General features: G+C 38.1%; 1 protein-coding gene across 1 annotated transcript; it reads right to left on the reverse strand.

The window, feature by feature from the left end:
• Nucleotides 1-38: 38 nt before the first annotated feature.
• tnpo2b (transportin 2b) lies at nucleotides 39-22,805 on the reverse strand. Its single transcript, XM_059344800.1, has 24 exons — nucleotides 22,607-22,805; nucleotides 19,979-20,078; nucleotides 19,611-19,686; nucleotides 19,299-19,448; nucleotides 18,968-19,074; nucleotides 18,720-18,853; nucleotides 18,516-18,597; nucleotides 17,996-18,118; nucleotides 17,788-17,906; nucleotides 17,617-17,677; nucleotides 16,944-17,115; nucleotides 15,116-15,268; nucleotides 13,846-14,071; nucleotides 11,791-11,962; nucleotides 11,514-11,708; nucleotides 10,477-10,635; nucleotides 8,277-8,364; nucleotides 8,078-8,176; nucleotides 7,890-7,985; nucleotides 6,874-6,949; nucleotides 5,235-5,334; nucleotides 5,058-5,132; nucleotides 2,468-2,597; nucleotides 39-1,712 (listed from the first exon to the last, which is right to left on the reverse strand). Exons 2-23 carry the CDS (start codon nucleotides 20,075-20,077, stop codon nucleotides 2,490-2,492), a joined length of 2,670 nt encoding a protein of 889 aa, XP_059200783.1. The 5' UTR covers nucleotide 20,078; nucleotides 22,607-22,805; the 3' UTR covers nucleotides 39-1,712; nucleotides 2,468-2,489.

Genomic DNA, 22,805 nt, shown 5'->3' on the forward strand with positions numbered 1-22,805 from the left:
AATATGGCAAAGTTAGTCATTGTAAAAGTGCGGATTAGTCCCAGTTTCACAGAGTTGTTTTTATTTGCCATTTAGTATTGGAATATTTTTGCCATTTAAAGACACTTAATTTCACAGTGCAACACAGTATGACAAACACTGACATTAGGGTCAAGACATATCATATGGGTGAGGTTAAAAAAAAGTCCATACAAAAAAGAAAAAAAAAAAAAAAAGGTAAAATAAAATAAAAAGTGCAAAAACAACTCAACAGTCACTGAAAATAGCATTAATTCAAATATTTTTTTTGCGTTAATTGTGCGAATTTAAGTCCACTATAGAAACAAAAATTATCAGTAGCAGCAAAACAAAAAAAAAAAAGAAAAAAAAGAATATGGACCATTTTTAAAACATTATAAAGATCACAATGACATTGCCAATCACTGTTTTACTTAAGATATCAATATGGCATCAAATGGATATCAGTACGAATGTAGACATAAACATATACACACACTCATTCTCTCACACACACACACACACACATACACACACAAACACTTGGTCACAGTTAACAGGTGCCAAGGACATTGCGGTGGGAGTCAAGTTTTAGCTCGGTACCATATCAAAAACAATACATATTTCACACACCGTTGACACAGAATGCCGAAGTGAGGATTTACAAACTGCACATGCACGCGCACACACACACACACATATACACACACAAAACCTCAAAAGAGGACAACTAAGGATGTGATGTTTTCTTTCTACGAGTTCCTCCCCTCTGGTGAGAAAACAAAATGTGTTAGCCCTAATCCTCCCTTCCAAGAGGAACGGTTTCTGTGAAGCCAAGAGGAAAGACACTTGCTTTTATTTATTTTTCTCTCTCTTTCTTTCTCTTTCTCTCTCGTTCTCTTTCTGTTTTGATCAGGTAGAAAATGTGACAGGAATATGTCTGATAAGATGGATAGCTCTGTGAAGCAGCACTCTGGTCAAAATGAAAGGTAGGTAACATAGATGCGGATAGCGAGATTATCTTACAGCTAAAGTAGAATTCAGTGACTACAGATAAAGTCGTTCATATTGAATCCTATTCCCCGGAAAAAGAAAGATATCACCCAGAAAATGAACAGAGTTTAGACCCCTGTCTGTCTGTCCCTAACTACATGTAGTAGGTCTAAAAAAAAGTCTAATATAATAATAATAGTGCCACCCACAGTCAGTTCCATGTACTGCATGTGCAGCGTGTGCATGTGTGTGTGTGTAAGTCTGTGTTGGTCTGTCTCTGTCGGTCAAGCTATCGGTTGCTCGAGTTTAAGAATCCCATTAAAATCTCAACTATCCCTGTCCTCCCAGTAACAGACCAGTCTGTGGCTCTTTTCTCTGCCTGTGTTACTGATCCCCTCCCTCTCTTTTCCCTGAACGTTGCTGGTTTCTCTCCCTCCGTCCCAACTTCCGTCTGTCCTCCATGTCCTTCTCTCTGTCCCTCTCTATCTGTCCCTACCAGTTAGTTTTTCTGTGTCGGGTCCCTGCCTAGTTAATCTAGAGGTGTCCCTCTGTCCCACCCTCCCACCCGCCCGCCCACCCTCCCTCTATGGACAAACACATAGGGCGTGGGGGCCGTCCGTCAGGGGGAGCGGCCAATAGCGTCCCTCTCCCTCCCCCCAGATCAGGGCAGTGCAATACACAGATGGATGAGTTTCCCATTCACCCTCCTCCTGCTGGCTCACCTGGTGGACGGAGAAAAAGAGGAAACATGAGGTTAACAGTAATAAGGACACTTTAAACCTTTGAGTTTAAATAGTAGTCCGGCGGCTTAGGACCAGATTTGGGAAGAAAGGGGACACGTCGGACAAAAGCACCACATTTTTTCCACATGCTCTCTATCACTATAGGTTTCAATTTTTGATAGGAGCCACAGATCGGAGATGGCAGCCATATAAAGTCTATGAGAACCAGTATATCTTCTAAGCCACTTAGAAGGTCAATCTTGGTGTCAAAATATACATTTCCTGGGTCAAAGAATAATTTAAAGCTACTGAGAATATCACTAGATGATCAAATAGATATGTTCATTTTGGCCATGTATTTACATAATTATTAGATTCCAAACATTTTCATCTCAGGATTCTCTGCTGCAGCACTTGAAGCGAGTTGCCTACCAGTCTGGGTGAAAATGAACATTTCTATTTGATCAAATAATCATTTAGTAATATTCTCAATAGCTTTAAATGAATCCTTGACCCAGAAAATGTAGATTTTGACACCAAGATTGACCTTCTAATTGGCTTGTAAGATGTATTGGTTCTCATAGACTTTATATGGGTGCCATCTTGGATCGGCCATCTTGATGAAGTGGCTCCTACCAAAAATTGAAACCTATAGTGATAGAGAGCACGTGGAAAAAATGTGGTGCTTTTGTCCAGCGTGTCCCCTTTATTCAGCTAAGCCGCCTGACTGTAGTGATGTGTGTGTGTGGGGTTACCTCTTGGGTGGGTGTAGAGAATCTAAACGCCATAGCAGGCTGCCAGTCTCTCCTTCAGCAGTGGAGGGAACTGCTCTGAGAACTGCTGCCAGTTCTCCTCCCCAACCTGCTCCTTAAAGCCATGCAGGATCTGCAGGAGGGGCAGAAGGTGGAGGAGGAAATTCATTTTAGACACGAGAGATCAGACAGCTTCACATTTCTAATATACTGACAATTCCGCTGTCATAGGGACAGATATAAAAAATCTTTCCTTCCACATGCCATCACACTGTACAATAACAAATAGCCTGGTTCATTACATACTGTTGCTATGCACTTTATGTGTTTTTTTTAATGCACACTGTTCATTGCACCTTATTTGTTACAAAGCACCAACATTTTTATACTGTATATTCATATTTATTCTGCACTGGAATTCTACTCCTTAACCCATACTCCTTCTTTAGACACTTATTTGTATTTTTACATTACATTTTATTGTATTTTTATATTTTATTGTTTGAAGTATGCCTAGGTTGTTCTTTTTATTTAATTATTTAATTGTGTTGTTATTGTCTCTGTGTGTAATGCTGCTGCTACACTGTAATTTCCCAGCTTGGGATAAATAAAGTATATCTATCCATCCATCCATCTATCTAATTCCAGCCGCAGTTGGAGGCAGCTTGTGTGGAACTAGCAGCAAGAAACATGCCAGAAAATTCCCCACAGAATCAATCCTGTAAACACCTGTAATCAGCTGTTATTGTACACTGGAGCAGCTGAGGGGAAGTACCCTCATAGTTTTTTTAAATTGCTTGTACCAAAGTTGTTTTCGCCTCTTTAATGGCAGTGACAGGCAGGGATGTGTCCTCCCTCATGAATATGTGATTTATTGTGATTTTTTATTTTTTGATGCCGTTTCTGCATTCTAAAATGAATGTGATAACATGCGTTTTTGTCATACGGTCAAATTTGGTCTAAAAACCACCTCCAGTACAGGCCAAAGGTTTGGACACACCTTCTCATTCAATGCGTTTCCTTTATTTTCATGACTATTTACATTGTAGATTCATCAAAACTATTAATGAACACATGTGGAATTATGTACTTAACAAAAAAAGTGTGAAATAACTGAAAACATGTCTTGTATTTTAGATTCCTCAAAGTAACCACCCTTTGCTTACTAGAATATAAGACATGTTTTCAGTTATTTCACACTTTTTTGTTAAGTACATAATTCCACGTGTTCATTAATAGTTTTGAGTATAATGTATTGAGATGTACCTGTAATGATTGAGAGACAGTGGTGAAGGCCTGATCACTGAGTTCATAGGCTGGTTGAATGTTATAGAAGTATTACTGAAATTCTCTATTCGTGTAAATACATGCATGTGTGGAGTTTGCAGAGATAACAGGCAGAACATTGTGTCTCCTGAGGGGGAGTGTGTTCTCTTCAGTTCTCTGCAGAACAACAGCGTGTCCTTGCTGCTGAGATGAGAACACTCTGCTGCCTGAGGTCTCTACACCTCACAGTGACTCACACAGCAGGGGAGAGAGAGCGGTAATGTCATGCTGCATTAAAATCAGCCTTTAGTATGGGAACTATTTGTGGAACAACCAGACCCTGCTCCTCTACATCAGCTATTCTCAACCTTGGGGTCGGGACCCCAATTGGGGTCTCGAGATGATTTCTGGGGGTCGCCAAATCATTTTGGAAGTCAGCTCTGTCTCCACTGTGTTAAAGTGTTCATGTGTTTTAGTCTTTTTGGTCATACCATGTCTTTTTTTGGTCTTTTTTGTCATTTTGTTTCTTTTTTTGGGCTGTTTTGTGTCTTTTTTGGTCATTTTGTGGCTTTTCTGGTAATTGTGTGTCTTTTTTTGGTCATTTTGTGTCTTTTTTGGTAATTTCGTGTCTTTTTTTTTGTCATTTTGTGTCTTTTTTGGTCATTTTGTGTCTTTTTTGGTCATTTTGTGTCTTTTTTTGGTCCTTTTGTGTCTTTTTTTGGTCATTTTGTTTCTTTTTTTGGTCTTTTTGTGTCTTTTTTTTGTCATGTTGTGTCTTTTTTTGGTCATTTTGTTTCTTTTTTTGGTCATTTTGTGTCTTTTTTTGTCAATTTGTGTCTTTTTTTGGTCCTTTAGTGTCTTTTCTGGTAATTGTGTGTCTTTTTTTGGTCATTTTGTGTCTTTTTTTGGTCTTTTTGTGTCTTTGTTTGGTCCTTTTGTGTCTTTTTTGGTAATTTCGTGTCTTTTTTTTTTGTCATTTTGTGTCTTTTTTGTCAATTCATGTCTTTTTTTGGTCATTTTTTTTGCTTAATTTTATGTACTTTTTTGGCCATTTTGTTAAAAGTAACAATAAAATATAAAAAAAATATAAATGTACAGACAGAGAGATGTTTTAGTGTTTGTCTGCTACATTATTTGTCCAAAAGTCATCGTATCAACTGAGTTTGTATGATCTGAACTGTGCGTGTGAGATTCCGTTCAGTGAGTGGGGGTCGCGGACAACATGCATGTTAAATTGGGGGTCGCGACTCAAAAAGGTTGAGAACTACTGCTCTATATGACCTGGACTTAGTATCTAGCCCTGAACAGCAGAGCCAGGAGCCCTCACCTTGTAGAACATGTCTCTCAGATCGTCTTTAGGGTTCACCCAGGAGGCCACGGCGTCACAGAAGAAGATGAAGTCCTGAACAAGTGAAAGGGTTTAAACATAAATCATCTGTGGGTTTACAGACATATACACATGGTGAAATGCAGAACTTCCTGCTTCCAGTGGACGTTGTCTCACCTGCACCACACCTCCCGGGTTCACACCGATCATCATGCAAATCCCGCGGAAAGCAGAGTCTTTCTCCTCGTTGTCTCTGATGTTCCGCAGAGACGTACACCTGCAGCAGGACATTTGTAACCAATTAGCAACTCTTGCACTTATTGATTGATTGTCTTTATTTCGAACATGCAAGCAAGTAAAAAAAACAACAAAAAAACAGTTTAAATATTAATAGATGAATAAATAACAAACAAAACAAAAAAGGCAAAAAAAAATTGAGAAAACAGACACTTTCTGCAAGCTCGAAAGTGAGTAGGAAGAAGTAAAAAAACGTATCGAGTCCTACCCCTTAACAGGTCTCTATATCTATATATGAATAATCAATATAGTCACATACAAATATTATAAACAATTATATATATATATATATATCACTTCTAAGAATTCTAATTATTTGTTTATGACAGAATATTTATACCATGAGTGAGCTAAAAACCCATTGCATAAAGTGAAATGCTAACAGTCAAACTGCTGTTGGCTCACTGTGTGTGTGTGTGTGTGTGTGTGTGTGTGTGTGTGTGTGTGTGTGTGTGGGAGGACATTTGTCCTTGTTCGAAGAGAAGTGACACACTGCAGAATGCATTTAACCCTTTAAACCAACAACCTACTGCTGGGTTTGAAAGGCAAGTTTGCCAAAATGGCACCATTTATCACAGCCAGAATTTATTTATTTTTTTTAATTTGTGTGTGACAATGCTTTCATCATAAAAAGTAACCAAATGTAAGCTTAAAATATGTTTTATAACAAACAAAAAAAGTGCTACATGTCTCTTTTAAAATGTCAAGAATAAACAGATCCTGTGAAGAAACAATGAATTCTGCACTTATCAGCTCAACTAGTGAACCATGAATATCAGTCGCATGAGAAAAAATCATCAAAACTTGAAATGAAACGCAGGACAAGAGAGGTTGCAAGTAGAAGTTGTATAAATGTAAATAGTTCAATATATAGCATGTGGTGTCCCTATTTCCCCCCAATATTGGCAACACTTGTGAGCACTTGGAAACGTGTGTATGTATAAATAAGCTGCATTTTTCATTGTTTTTGTAAAATTATAATAAAAAGAATTATCCAAAAAATGAAATGCGTCATTTTTCTTTTTCCAATTTATGGCATTACACATGTGCTACACTGCACAAAATACTTTTTCTGAGTACTCCTTTACTTATATGCAATTGTGCTGTTTCCATAGAGTTGCAGGACTCACAAGTTGCAGTGAAAAACAAGGCCCGAGTGAGTAAAAATGTGCCCTGAAACTGCTTGGGGTTCAGAGGGTTAAATAATGTCTGCTGCTGTAATTGCAGCAATGTGACCATACATAAAAGCAAGAAGGAAAAATAAGAAAAATTAAAAACAGAAATGGATTTGTATTGACTGACAGGGCTAAAAAAAAAAGTCAGCTTATCTGCAAGTAAAGATCAGCTAACACAATGATGTACAGAATGAAAAAAGTGGAAGAAGACAAAACGCTGTGGTTGCTGAGTTTGTGATAAAAAAATGGCCAGTGTGCAGATGTTGTAAATTAAGATGACACCACAAAGATGTCATCGTATTTGGATTGAAAAACACAAAAAAAGTGGTTAAATGTTTGCTCACCAGGGTCGGATAAACTGTGGCAGCATAGGAGCGACCTCCTGAGGACACACGTAGCCCAGCCGGCCGATGGTGATAGCTGGAGGAGGAGCGAGAGGAGGAGCGAGAGGAGGAGCGACTGCTGTTAGAATTATGTGAGCAGCACCATGACACTGACTGCACTGCCAGGCCTCATATAGAAAAAAAACAAGTGTTAAAAATAGGGGTGCACCGATTGCAATTTTCTGGCCGATCATCGATCACCGATTGTTAAAAAGCCTGACCTGCCGATTCCGATTTTTTTATAACTCACAGCTGAACCTTCAATGTTTGAATCTTATAATATTGAAAAAATAATAACACAGCAGTATTTTTCTTTAACAAATAAAGGAAATCACAGTGCCTGAGGTAGTTAATAAAATATTGAACTTAAAATAAACAGCAACAATTTACAGGACAAACTAAAAAAAAAACTGCAACCATAAATAAAGTGTTTTTTGTTCTGTACAACATACAGACAACTAGGGAGGGCATCGATTTTCGAATATTCCAATTCATTAAATCATAAAAAATCGAATAGTTCATCATATCTGGAAGAAAAAAAAGTTGTATTACTGGTGCCTTCCACACGGGGGCAGTGTAACATTTGATGATACAGTGTGGCGGCTAGATGCCAAACTGTAGAAGAAGAAACAAACTGTAGAAGAAGAAACAAACAGGGGAGAGGGTTTTCCACGGCAGTCTCTGGGCGGGACAAACAGAGATCGCTAAGTGAACACCTGCGCAGCAGCACATACACACTGTACTGCGACAGAGCTAACTGTAGCTAGCTGTAGCTAACTGCCGCTAACAGCGGCTCTTCTTAACAAGCCGGCCTCCGGCCTATTATCTAGGTAGATAAGATCGGTAGATAAGATCGGTTTGACTTAAAGGAATCGGCCGATCGCCGATCCCGCAAAATTAAGGAAATCGGCGCCAATCGATTGGCCGGCCGATCGATCGGTGCACCCCTAGTTAAAAATATCTGAGTGTCAATGTACCCGTGTTCTCCAGCAGAGTCTTGGGGGTGTTGGGTCGATTAATAATCTCCACCAGCTGGTTCAGAACCATCGCGATGTACGGCTGCATCTCCACTCCTGATGGAGACACACATCCACACGCTGCATCTCATATCCACAAGCACAAGCACTTAAGTGCATAACATAGCAATAGATTTGCTCCAACTCACCCATCTGCATGCAGATCTCTCCTATGGCCCAGGTAGCATTATTACAGACAGAGATGAACTCCGGGTTCAGATTTGTCCCAAGGATTGGCATGAATTCAGCTGCAGTGCACGCACACACAAAAAGAGAAAAGTTATAATCACAACCAAAAAGACGACTAAGGAACATTATGAATGCACTGTAGATAAGTGAGATAATTACCAATACAGGGTTTGACGTGAGGGAAGCAGGCCTTGGTCAGGTCACCCAGCAGAGCGAATGAACTCTGTCTTACTTCAGGCATCGTATCCTGAGACAGAAGAGACAGAGACACAGAGAGAAATGTGAACACACACCGTTAACAGAGTGGAGGACTTTTGCAGTGACACATGATCGATAGGATATTGACTTAGGCTGAAATTCTCTAAATCTGTGTCAATGTGATTGCCAGGGGCACTAACTTTAAATTTAAATGAACTCAAATTCAATGAACTGGTGGATTTCAAAACAGCACAGTTTATGTTCAAAATTAACAACAACATGCTGCCTGACTGTATTCAGAGAATGTTCAATCTAAGACAAAGCCATTATAATTTCAGAGGGGAGTGTATATTTAAAAAGTTAAAAACCAGAACCAACACCAAATCACGATGCACCACGGTAACAGCTGTTAATTTATGGAACAAATTGGAGAAAAACTTGAAAACTTGCAATACCATTAACTTATTCAAAAAATTACTTAAAAATAGGATGATTAATTTATATAAGTTAGAGTAATGAGTAATAAGCTTCTTTCTTTTCTCTCTTTTGTGACTGCTTATTTCTTTTGTTAATAAATAACAGATTGTACATTTCTAAATTTTAAATTTACTTGAGTTGTAACAGGGTTATAAGGTGTAATAAGCTGCTTCAGCCTTTTCGGTCCAAATGTCTATTATCAATTTTCTCTCTCTGTTTACATGTTGTTTACTTTGATCAATGTTTTGTTTTTGTTTTTTCTGGTTTGTTTTGATGACATGTATTGACCGAAATAAACAGATACGAAACGAAAAAAAACTTTAACTCTACTGGGCCAAATGTGGTCCTGGAGACTCATAGTGTCGGGGGAACTACAACAGAAGCAGTTTGAGTGATTGTAGTCTTGTTAATGTTGAGCAGCAGGTGTGTAGGTGACAGAAATCCAGATCAAAGACAGAAACTGTGCTGCAAGATGGGAAAGAGGTATTAACAAAACACCTCATATTCATGGAGGCTACAGCCAAAAAAGACTTATTATCACATTTAAATGAGCGACAAAACACATACTTATGCTTGGAAAAAAACAAAAATATGGCAGCAACTATTATTGTTATAAATGTGACTGCAGAAGAACAGCCAGGCTGCTTCTGAAATGCTTGGAGACATTATTGAGCTTCAGTGCTGCCAGAACCTGATGCAACCAGAAGCTGTGTGCAGTCAGCATTACAGTACAGTAAATCAGACTGGAAATAAATAAATAAATAAAATAAATAATAATAATTATATATATATACACACATACACACAGTCATGGAAAATAATATTAGACCCCCTTGTTTTCTCCTTGCTTTCTTGTTCATTTTAATGTCTGGTACAACTAAAAGTACATCTGGTTGGACAAATAAAATGATAACAACAAAAATAGCTCATAAGAGTTTAATTTAAGAGCTGATATCTAATATTTTTTCCATGACTGTATGTAAACAATCAGACTCTGAAAATAATGGACAAAAAGCAGGTCTTATATAAATATACAATCTATTTATCTTTGAGAGCTTCATTACTTTTTTTTCTTAAATTAGTCTTTTAATGTATTAACTGTCTATTAATGTATTTTTACTGTGGTTTTCTTAAACTGAAAGTTGTATATTTTAATCATTTTGTACATATAAAAGCCCCAGTAGGAACAAGAGCTGAGAATAAGCTAAAGCTTTAAACTCCCTCTGGGCACTTCATGCTTTTGTATTGAAAAACGTTAAATTGTTCCTAAAAAAAATAAAGAATAAACTGTCCTAACACTTATTGCATTACTAATATGAACACAACAATGTAATATCCTTCATTCATAACAACATGATAGTGATATCTGGACATTTAACATGGTTTTCTAAATAATAACCAAAATCATTATCAAGAAAACCACCTCTCTCACACACAGACACACACACACACACACACAGACACACACAGACACAGACACATACACAGACACAGACACAGACACACACAGACACACACAGACACACAGAACTCTTTTTCCTTTTGAGTCTGAATACACTTGTTGTTAGCATTTATTCGTCAGTTCTGCCAAAGTGTCTGCAAAATGAATTTCACCAGGTGCAAAAATGACTAAACCAGACAAATTGGAAAAAGGTGAAATGACACACACACAGGCTCTCCTCACCTGCATGCACTGGAAGAGCAGCGTCATGATGTTGCTGCGGGCCACCAGCGTGTCCACGTGGCCCCCCAGACCCTCAGCTAGGCCGCTTAAAAGATCCAGCGCCACGATCATGAAGTCCTTGTCGGGTGCTTCATACTGGTCCGGCTGCTGACTGTACATCTGTACCGCAGACACGGGAGAGAAGTTGGAGAGAAAAGGTCAGAGGTGGAAGACGATGGGACAAAGACACACACTTTGCCTCCTCGCATCTCTAGCACGCAAAACAAATTATCATTCAAAAAATTACTTAAGACACACTTGATGCCGCCCACCAAATGAATAATTACTAATATGTTGCAATTTATTTTGTTTTCTTATTTTATTTCTTTTTCTCTGCTAGATCTGTAGCCGGATGATTCTTCCTTTTAAATGTTCTCTAATGAAATGATAAATTATAAGTGTATACAGCTGATATTGACACTATAGACATCTGAATTAATGATTTTTGCAGTATAACATTTGTCGGGTAAATATGAATGTAGAATTTTTTTAACAGTATTGCATGTATTATTATTATTGTTAGTTTATTTAAAAGGGGACAGTGCAATTTCATAAAACACATGATTATATATGGTTAAAAAAGCCAGAGTTAGCCAGAAGGCTAGTTTTCATCTGTAGTCCCCTGGCCATGATGTAAAAAAGCAGAGAATTACGAAACAAAAAACAAAAAAAACAAAAAAAAACAACCCCAAAACAAACAAAAATAAAAAAATACGTACAATATACAAAATACATATACAAACACTTACGATACGATTAAGAAAAAATACAACATCACATACAACATCACAACATAACATTTTATCATAACAATGTATTAATTGAGTTTGTTATTGTTTTTCTTGTACTGTTTTTGTTTATGTTGTTTGTATGTCATGTTCTATGTCTTTTTAGGGACCCCAGGAGGACTAGCAGTCGCCAAAGCCTCAGCTGATGGGGATCCATTCAATAAACAATAAACAAATAAACAGAGTCCAGGAGCATGGAGTGTGTCTCACCATGGCCTGGGCCAGCGTCTTCTGGACCAGCGTGACGCAGCGCTGGTAGACGGGCTCGCAGTACGGCAGGAAGCCGCTCTGCAGCGCCGTGGCGACGGAGGACAGACACTCCAGCAGAGGGAAGAGATCTTTGTCTTCGTCCTTCAGCTCGTTCCACTTTGCTATCAGCGGAGGCATCAGCTTCTGGATGTACTCCTAAAACACAAGCGTGTGTCATTTTGGCTTATCAATTTCAAAAACAAGGCATAAATGTGCAAATGTGTGTATTTGTCCTCACAGGCTGGTTGAGATGGTGTCCCACAGAGTCAGCCAGTGTTCCTATAGCGTCGTAGAGGATCAGCAGGTTCTTGTGCTGGTACTTCCCAAAAGCAAACACCAGCGTGTCCAGGATGAAGCTCAGGTAAGGCACCAGCTCCGTACACGCCTCCTCCTCCAGGGTGGCAAACGCACTGTAGGAAAGACGAGATGGGTTAGATTTATGAGTGAAAAGAGAAAAAAAAAGGAGAGTTGGATGTAGGGTTGGGTGGTATAACTCGTAATACCGATATATTTTAGAAAAGAAACACTACCGGTCAAAAGTTTTAGAACACCCCAATTTTTCCAGTTTTTTATTGAAATCCAAGCAGTTCAAGTCAAATGAACAGCTTGAAAGGGTCCAAAGGTAAGTGGTGAATTGCCAGAGGTAAATAAAAAAAGGTAAGCTTAACCAAAACTGGAAAATAATGTACATTTCAGAATTATACAAGTAGGCCTTTTTCAGGGAACAAGAAATGGGTTAACAACTTAACTCTATGGAGTCTTGGGCTATTTTGTCCATTTTTGAATTCTTTTCATGTCTTTTTAGTCATTTTGTTTATTTTTTTAGTCATTTTGTGTCTTTTGGTGTCTTTTTTTGTTATTTTGTGTCTTTTTTTTAGTCCTTTAGTCCAACATAAAATGTGATTTTGAATCTTTTTTTTACTTTCAAAACACTATCATGCTCAATAAAGAATTTTAAATGTTGCAAATGTAGATTAATTTCAGAGTACACTGAGACATTAAACTGCATCATTTTCAATAAAATTCTGGAAAAGTTGGTGTGTTCTAAAACTTTTGACCAGTAGTGTATGTAGTTGAGACAATATCGCCATAACAATGTAGCCGCTATATATACTGGTATCATATGAAACTCGAAGATCTAAAGAATCTATAGGCCAAGTATGTCAGGATATCATCTCGGGAAGTTGTAGAGATGACACTGCAAATTTAGGCTATTTTTTTTATGTTTCATGGTGATTTTCAAAGCAGTCATGTGACCTCTGACATCATGTTCCTAAGAAAGAAAAACAATGGTTGTGTAATTTGGAGGTATTTCGGTAAACACCTACATAAAACAGTTTGATGATGATTTCTTGTGACGTTGAGTTAAAGCTAAACACTATGTACAGTCATGGAAAAAAATATTAGACCATTGTTTTATTCAATATCTTGATCATTTGAATGCCTGGTGCAACTAAAGGTACATTTGTTTGGACAAATATAATGATAACAACAAAAATATCTCATACGAGTTTGATTTAAGAACTGATATCTAGCCATTTTCGATGGTTTTCTTCATAATAACTAAAATCATTATCAAGCAAGGAGAGTCAGTTTTTGGTCCATATTGCCCAGCCCTAGTTGGATGCAAGGTTATTATAGTTAACGAAAACTAACGAAATAACGAAAACTAGAATTGAAAAAACATTTTCGTTAACTGAAATAAAAATAAAAACAAAAACAAGAGTTTTTAAAAAAACGATAACTAACTGAAACTGTATTTTGTGGTTACAAAACGAACTAAAACTGTATTTTGTGGTTACAAAACGAACTAAAACTAACTAAAATTATAGTGAAAATGTCCTTAGTTTTCGTTTTTGTCAACTTTTTTCATTCATAATTCAGTGTTTCTATTTGAACATGCAACACATGGTGAATATGTTTACTGAGACTGGGATGTTTACACTAGAACCAAAATACAAAACACCCAGAACTGTAAGAGTTAATAACCTTATTGGGGCTGAGATGATAAACCAAAGGAAATAAAGGAAACATTTATTATGACCTCTTTGAATCCCGCACCCAACATATAGCCCATTACAAAAAAACTAAAACTAACACTAAAACTAATAAAAACTAAACTAAAACTAAGCATTTTCAAAAACTAAAAACTAAACCAAAACTAGAAAACTCACTCTAAAAACTAACTAAATTTGAAAACAAAAATTCACAACGAAATCAAAACTAAAACTAATGAAAAATCCAAAACTATTATAACCTTGGTTGGATGTACAAGAAAGCCCAAGAGCTGTACCTGCATGCTGCTTCCTGGACCCTCTTGTTGCCGTCCAGGATGCGTTTGAGCAGCTCAGTCATGAGGGGCTTGAGGTGAGCGTCGGGGGGCTGGCTGACCACCCAGTGAGCGTAGCGGCTGAGGGTCCAGCAGGCGATGGAGCGGACAAGGGCCTTCTTGTCGCACAAGCACTGGATGAGGTGGGGGATGAGCTCGGGCAGGTAAGGTACCATGCCTTGCATACAGCCTGGAAGGACCAAAAGGTTTTATACGTCTTAAAAAGGGATAACTGCTTACAGATATTACTAGCAACAGCAATTAAATGCATTACAGTAAGGTGGTTGAAGCCCCAACATATAGTATGTGGTCTGAAAAAATAAAGGAAATATATCAAATGGAACAAAGAACATACTCCTTAAGACTTCAAAAACATATATTCACTAAAAAGGTGGTGCCCCGCTATGGGTATACTGATATAATTTTATTTATTTTATTCCATTTTAATTTATATTTTTCTTTGTCATTTTAGTCTCTGTATTTTTTTTGATGTATCATAAGTGTTACCATGTGTATGAAACAGCAGATATGTTGAATATGATTCTGTACACGATTGTGAATGAAACTTAAATAAAAACTAAGCTAAAAAAAAAAAAAAAGGGATAACGGCAACATTTTGGGAAATATGCTTATTCACTTTCTTGCCAAGAGTTAAATCAGAAGATCGGATGCCGCTGTCATGTCAGTGTATGAAATATAAAGCTAAAACAAGCAGCTGGTTAGCTTAGCTTAGCTTAACACACACACTGGACACACAGGGAAACCGATAGCCTGGCTTTGTGGAAAGGTAATCCACCTTCCCGCATTTATAAATCAAATCAAAATGACTATTTATCCTTGAGGGGAAATTCAGTTAGTCTGTAAGCTCTTCTGTAAAAAAGCTCAGTAATTAACATGTTACATCTACTTAGTTTTCTCTGTACAAAAACTGAGTCCAAAAAATTATAAATCCTCTTATATCATCCTATTTATATTGAAGATCATTTATATTTATTAATTTTACTGCCAGTTTCTAAGATTTACAATTTCTGGATTTTAATTTGAGTAAAAAAAACACTGACAGTAGTTCTGGATTTCAAAATAAAATAAAAAATAAATTAAACAAAACTGCTTGTGACAACTGGTTGCACAAGTTGCCAGACATAAAGTTGCCTAATATAAAACTTAATAATGACTGAGCCTTATTTGACTGAAATATACTGCATTTCAATAGCAAGTTATTGGTGCAGCTCACCCTCAGCGATGGCTCCCAGCACCAGGATGCCAGACTCCTTGATGACCCAGTCCGGGTGGAACAGCAGTCCTTTGAGCAGCGGCAGCAGGTGGGGGAGCAACTCCTCACGAAACACGTTGGCAAGAACGTCCAGAGCCGCAGCCGAACACTTCCCTGGAGAGGGAAACCACCGTCAGGGTTAAAGAACTTTGAAACAGTAATAATATTCTGTGGGATCATTGTTACAACACAGTAAGACAGAATCCAACAACAGACTTACACAGACAAACTGTGGGTAAACGGAGATGGTAAAAGATTTTCTTTTAACCTGCTTGAGAATATGTTAAACCAGGGGTGGGCAATTCATTTTCCCAAGGGGCCTCATGACCAACACCACGCAGGTTGCAGGGGCCGGACCAAAACTCTGAACTAAATTCTGCTCAATATTAATGTAATCGCTTTATAAAATATAGTAAATTATCTGGTTTTGAGTTGCTACTGATAGGAATACATGTTATGATGAGACTGTTAATGTGGAGTAAATCAAATATAGCAGTAAAAAGTAGTAAATACTCCAATCACTATATCACTTTTACATTTATTTTAAACACAACTGTAAATGACCTTTAGCAAGGTTCCTATTTGTGTTTTTGTATTATATAGCTTGTTTTTCATGTTTGTACATTGTCTAGGTGTTTTACAATGTTGTGATGCTTTTATTTTGAAAAGGTGCCGTCCAGTGTAAAACGGGTGCTTTAATTTTGAAAGGTAGTGACAGGAAATAACCGGTAGAACGGTTAAATGAAAAAACGAACGGTAAATAATAACGAGTGCGTCGTAATTCATATAAAGTTGATATAAAGTATCAAAAGGCTTCTATAGTGGCTGACTGACAGGACACAAGGTTTGTTAAAGTTTATTTTCTTCTGTCATATATATTAGTGGCTATATTTGTTGTCTTAACTATAGTAAGCTTGTTAGCTCTAGTGCTAATGCTAATGTTTGCTATTTTTTTCAAAATAAAAGCACTGCGGTTATATTGATTTCTAATTTCTGGGTAACCTCACGCGGGCATGCCCCCCCGGCGGAAAAATGTTGTACATTTAGAAGTAAAATGCATCAATCTTGAGCACTTTGAGAGCTAAATGACATGACGTCACATAACATTTTTCACAGTCAAGAGATACCATATTATAGAATATTTATTGTTATGCCACTGTGACATTTTTAATTGCTGTTAACAGGGTTTTCCACTAGGACATGGAGGAGCCAGTGTTGGAAAATAGCTCGCTAGGGGCTTTGGGACATGCCCACCCCGGAGAATTTTTTCCCCATAAAAGCCCAAATTTGGTGGCGTCTTGCACATTCTAATGCCACTATTCCATCATATACATTCATTAAAATATGCAAATATTAAGATTTATTGCATATTTTAATGAATTCTTTTAAAGGTGAATAAGGGTTATGTTTTATTTAACTCATCTTATTTGACTTATTTTTATTTGTCTTCTTGCAAATTCTGTGGTGGATTCTGTTCACACACTGTGCTCTTATTTTGAAAGACTGACGGGTGACAGACACTGCTGAGCAACGGCAACACAACGCAAAATAACTTTATAGCATGAATAGTGTAAATATACTTTCTGTAGCTTGAAATGTGACATTAGCGCAGCACATGAGACTCTGGCAGGACAGATTAGAGTCTGGAGGGCCGCCAGAGTCTGGGTAATTAATGGGAAACCCTGTACATTTAAAGTTAACATACACATGGATGATATATGTGAAAATACATCCACACATGTATACATGAACTGCCAAAAAAAATGGCAGTAACTGGTCTGTAACTTACGTAGATTCCAGTCAGACAGCGTATCATCGTCGTCGTCCTCGTCTTCATCGATGTCCTCCCCCTCCTCGCCCTCCCCTCCTTCATGCTGCAGAGTGACGGTGCGGGACTTGTGGAAACGAGGCTTGATGTCTTGCTCGCTGTCAGGAACCGCCTCATCCTCTTCAACATCGCCCTGCAGGATAACAAGAGAGAACGGGCAATGTGTGTTACATTAGAAAAGCTAACCTATGTAATTAAGGGTAAAGTGCAAGAATTTGAAGAGGTGTGGACACCCTTAATGGACTTTCTCAAGCAACAGTAGATTATATTTATCTGTAAGCATAATGAGTGTAACAATTTTTTTATTTAAAAAAATAATTATTATTATTTGTTGTAATTGTTATTTTATATTCACACACTTTTTTATTTTATTTTTATTTTTTTAACTCATTTTATTTTATTTATTTTTTTGTGTATGTGTGTTCAGCGGGGTCTGCCTGCTTTTCATTATGTGGCTAGTGTGGTGAGTGTTGATGTGTTTTGTATCTTCTTACTGAAAATTAATAAAAACATTGTTAAAAAAAACAAAAACAAAAAACAAGAGAGAACGGTGAATAAAGAACGGACACATGTGAAAAAGCAACAGCCGGGAAGACCGAGCTGGAAACACCTGTTTGATCCAGGGGTTGCTCACCTTTAGAAGAATAATGTCAATCTCGGAATATTTCATCCCATTCACCAGGATAGGAATCAGCCTGTGAGAAGAGACAGACATTCACATTATTACTAAGATAAAAATTGTATATTTACACTTGATTTTCATTTCCTTGTCATCAACTTAACCCTGTCCAACGACAACACTTACTGGACCAAGTGGCCAGACAGAGCCTCTTTACAGATGGGCTGCTCAGCCAGAGTCAGCCAGAACTCACAGGCCTCCAGAGCCACATTCTCATCTGGGTCCTGGGTCCGCTGCAGCATGTACTGGTGACAGACAACAAGAGGTGATGAGGTACAGGAGGAGGAGGAGGAAGGGAAAGTTCCCCGTGTGTGAGATCAAGCCCCACCCTCACCTGGATGATGCTGTGCATGTGTGGGATGAGGCGGTCGATGCGGACTTCCAGCAGCATGACCAGAGCTCTGCACACGTTCTTCCGCACTTCACTGTCCTCATCACCAGCCAGCGCAAACAGACTCTGAATGTGAAAGAGACGAGGAGAGAAAAGAAGGGAAGAATGAGTCGGGCCAACAAATGTGGGAGAAGAAAAGAAACGAGGAGGGAAAACTCACCCTCACCCCACAGTGTCGTCACAGCCATTGAAAATACAAACTGACTTTGATTCTAAAAAGAACTTTAACGTGTAGCCACCTAGTTACATAAAAATTATGCTTAAAATGCAGCATCTCAATGCCGGAGCCGGTCTCAAAGAAAGAAAAAAAAACACCTCCCCTATCACTAAAATGTATCCTTATATTAATTAATCTTTATACATTCACTGTTACATATTCCATCTCTGAAAGGGGCAAAAAAGTTAGAAAGGAAGGTTTGTAAACAATGAAAATGAAACCAACATAAAATCCTGTAGTGCTCACCTCAATAAAGGTGTCAATGTTATCCATCAGAGCCTGAGCTCGGCCAATGATGAACTGGTTCACACAGGCAATAGCATGAGACCTGAGAGAGAGACAGACAAGGAGGATCTGTGATGATGATGATTCTAACAGTGGAAAGTGTGAGGCAGAGAGATTCAGAGCCAGTAGAGAGAGCGTCACGAAGCAAAAGACTGTTTTTCTAACCTGATCTTGGGGCTGCAGTGCTTGAAAAACTGGAGGAACTTGGGGATCATGATGTTGAGGGGTCTGTTCAGAGCATCGCTGTCCAACAGCTCTGATGAATCCTCACAGATCTTCTGCAACGCTCCGAATGAACCCTGAAAGGTGGAGAATATCATAAAGAATGTTACAAACAAAAGTAACGCTCATAAATCTTTTCCATCACATTAACATTGCAAAGCTGCAAGTGTTTGCATAAAGGTGAGCCTGACCTCGCAGGTGTTATAATCATCTGAGTTGAGCAGATTACAGAGCTGAGGCAACAGTTCCGGCCAGGTCTGCAGCTCTCCTTTCGAGGCTATGGTCGTGATCAGGATACCTTTATGATAGATAGCAGAAAGGTTACACCATGTATGAATCAGGCTTTAAAAAGAGTTACTAATAACTCACTTTTAATCATTCAAAACATCTTGAAAATACAGCGTTTGCTCCCACACTGCCACATTACCTGCAAAAATCAAAACCACCTACATAGCAGTCTGACTCACACTGGCAAGGAGATTCAGCCAACACTCGCTTTCTCTTTCTCACTCAAACACCCACCGATCGTAGCTCTGATAAGCGGTGAAGGGTCTCCGATGTTGTTGAGGCATTCTCGTTTTATGAAGTCTGCCACATTGGGAGGGAAGTTCTGGTAGTGAGCCTTAACATTGTTCTTCAGGATCAGACCGCTCAGAGAGCGAGTGGGCTCGTCTAAAGAGGGAAAAGCAGCAGAGAGGAAAAGAAATATGGTATTTTAGAAATGGGAGAGATGAGGATACATACAGAAAATTCTGCTGAGGAAAAGCATGGTAATTCAGTAAATGATGATTTTCTTATTGTTAGAATTTTAACATTTGATGTGCACATACATACCCTCAGATTTGAGGCTTGTGAGGACAAAGATAAGATAGTTGTTGAAATCTGGAAACTGGTTAAGTTGTTCCAGTTTCTGCAGTCTTTGTTAAGGAGTTCAACCAACAAAAGCATTAGGTCACATACCCTCACAAACCTTGTTATTCTGCTTGACATTTGGGCAGTTTGTACTAATATAACATCAGAATCAATCACACCAGCTCATGGGATGCGAGCTGCACATCACAACACAAAGTCAGTTGTGATTGTCACCCACAGTGACACGCACACACACACGCTCTCATGTGTGAAGCTAAATCTCACACCTTTCTCTCTCACCCTCACAATCTAACACACACACACACACACACACATATATATGAGGATACTTCTTGCACAGCTCTTTGTGTCGCTGTGTCTGGGGACTGGGAGTCCTTGAGTAGCTGAAGCACTTGCTGCAGACCTTGTTCATCTGGCTGCCACTCCATCCTAAAAGACACAACACATATACATAACCCGTTTATGAAGCATCTACTAAATATACAGGTTCTTACAACCAGCTGACCCCACTTGTGACCTCAGCACGTCGAAGTAACGTAAGCTACGCAGTAATGGTTACAAAACAACCAGCATGTGATTTTTCACCCCCAAATTCTACTGTTAGATGTTACCCTCACCATCTTAATCTTAGAGAAAACACTGCATTCATTATAAATAACTGCCTTCAACGTAGCCCTACCGTGACAGCGATCATTTAAAATGAACATTTTCCGTTTCTGGCTGCATGAAACCTAAAACTAACACTACGCAGTTGTCAATTAGTAAGTAACAGCTGCATGATTAAGTAGCCACATAAACTATAAATCACGATCAGTGCAGCTTTTTCCAAATCGTCACCCTGTTAAAATAATCGCCTAACTCATTTTTTTCCCAAGTTTTGCAGGAAACACAAAAAACTTCACCAAAAGTGTAACATATGATATTTATTGATCATTTCACTCAAAAATTATGTAACAAAGGATGGCTATTGGTATAGTAATAACACTGTGTGTAAATTGTGTAACTTAAATAAATAAATAAATGACTTAGGCAATTTTTTTGAACATGCCTTTGTGACTTAAGCAAGATATGGCAACACTTTATTTTGAAGGTGTCTACATAAGAGTCACACAAGCCTGTCAGAAACATGACATGACAAGTATCATGAGCATTCATTTTACTTCAAAGTGTCATTAATGTTCATGCCATTGTTGCCAGGCATGTTAAAAAAATGCCTAAGTCACATTTTATTTTGACTTAGGCATAATAAATCCGCTTAAGTCACTCACTTGACATAGGCCATTATTTTAAAGGGGTAAAATCACATGATCTGATCAACTGAGGATGGAGGCGAATTTACCATGAGTAGATGATTTAGACACAAAAAACAATTTTGACAATAAATGACTTAGGCGATTATTTGAACATGCCTTTGTGACTTAAGCAAGATATGTATGGTAACACTTTATTTTGAAGGTGTCTACTACATAAGAGTCACACAAGCCTGTCAGAAACATGACATGACAAGTATCATGAGCATTAATGTTACTTCAAAGTGTCATTAATGTTCATGACACATCCCATGTCATGTTTATGACACGCTCATGTCACTCTTATGTAGACACCTTCAAAATAAAGTGTTACCATGTTTTGCTTAATTCACAAAGGCATGTTCAAAAAATTGCCTAAGTCACATATTAGGCAATTTTTTGAACATGCCTTTGTGACTTAAGCAAGATATGGTAACACTTTATTTTGAAGGTGTCTACATAAGAGTCACACAAGCCTGTCAGAAACATGACATGACAAGTATCATGAGCATTAATGTTACTTCAAAGTGTCATTAATGTTCATGACACATCCCATGTCATGTTTATGACACGCTCATGTCACTCTTATGTAGACACCTTCAAAATAAAGTGTTACCATATCTTGCTTAAGTCACAAAGGCATGTTGAAAAAAATTGCTTAAGTCACATTTTATTTTGACTTAGGCATAATAAATCCGCTGAAGTCACTCACTTGACATAGGCCATTATCTTAAAGGGGTAAAATCACATGATCTGATCAACTGAGGATGGAGGAGATTTTACCATAGGTGAGACGATATGAGGTAATATTCTCATGGTAATAGCTTGGATTTTTTTTTTTTTATGTTTTTTGTTAGTCATTTAACACTTTATTTTGAAGGTGTCTACATGACATGACAAGTATCATGAGCATTAATGTTACTTCAAAGTGTCATTAATGTTCATGACACATCCCATGTCATGTTTATGACACGCTCATGTCACTCTTATGTAGACACCTTAGAGTACAGTGTTACCAATATTAGTGTCAACAATAAAACACTGATAAACCAAACTGATAACTAAATCTCCCTCTAGCTCTTCTTTGCTGGGTTCTTATCTGATGCCTATGAATGTGGCAAATTGTCAAAGAAGTGATTATTCTAAAGGGGTAAAAAGGGGTTCAAAAAATTGCCTAAGTCACATTTTATTTTGACTTAGGCATAATAAATCCGCTTAAGTCACTCACTTGACATAGGCCATTATCTTAAAGGGGTAAAATCACATGATCTGATCAACTGAGGATGCAGGCGAATTTACCATGAGTAGATGATTTAGACACAAAAACCAATTTTGCCAATAAATGACTCTTATTTGATTATTTTAACAGTGTGACGAAATGAGGCCCAGACGTCACAGGCGTCTGGCTCATTCAGCTCGCGAGCTAGCTAGCTTAGCGTTGCTATGATACCAGATTCCCACTAAAAAAACAGCCGTTAAAACCGTTATCTTACGTTAACAATCGGCCCGACAAACTAGTCTAGGTAATTAAAACAACAATGGAGGCGCATTATTACTCATAATAACACAACAGTCGCATATTATCAAACCCCGGCAGCTAGCTACCAGTAGCATGGCTAGCTAGCTAGCTAGCTAGCATCATCCTGAAAGTACCGCGAAAGATTTTACCTGGTCACTCCGATGCAGTAGATCTATATTTCTATAGATGAGAGTGCAGTTACGCTCTAACGACTAACATTAAATACAATATGACTGCGATCTGCGTCGCTAAATAAACCTTCTGATCTCTGCAGGGCTCTGTGGTTGCTATGCTAGCTGCTATGTGACAGAGATTGCATGCCTTGCAATCAAGCCGGGTGATCAGTTT

Source organism: Centropristis striata, chromosome 1 (genome assembly GCF_030273125.1).
Source record: "Centropristis striata isolate RG_2023a ecotype Rhode Island chromosome 1, C.striata_1.0, whole genome shotgun sequence".
NCBI lineage: Eukaryota > Metazoa > Chordata > Actinopteri > Perciformes > Serranidae > Centropristis > Centropristis striata.

What these genes read in the sequence shown, in the direction of transcription:
- tnpo2b (XM_059344800.1), bottom strand. Translation starts at nt 20,077, where the DNA reads ATGGAGTGGCAGCCAGATGAACAAGGTCTGCAGCAAGTGCTTCAGCTA. An exon ending in ATGATTATAACACCTGCGAG is followed by an intron (nt 18,854 to 18,967) that starts GTCAGGCTCACC and finishes TCCACCTTTCAG; the next exon opens with GGTTCATTCGGAGCGTTGCA. An exon ending in GCTGTCTGACTGGAATCTAC is followed by an intron (nt 15,269 to 16,943) that starts GTAAGTTACAGA and finishes TTCCCTCTCCAG; the next exon opens with GGAAGTGTTCGGCTGCGGCT.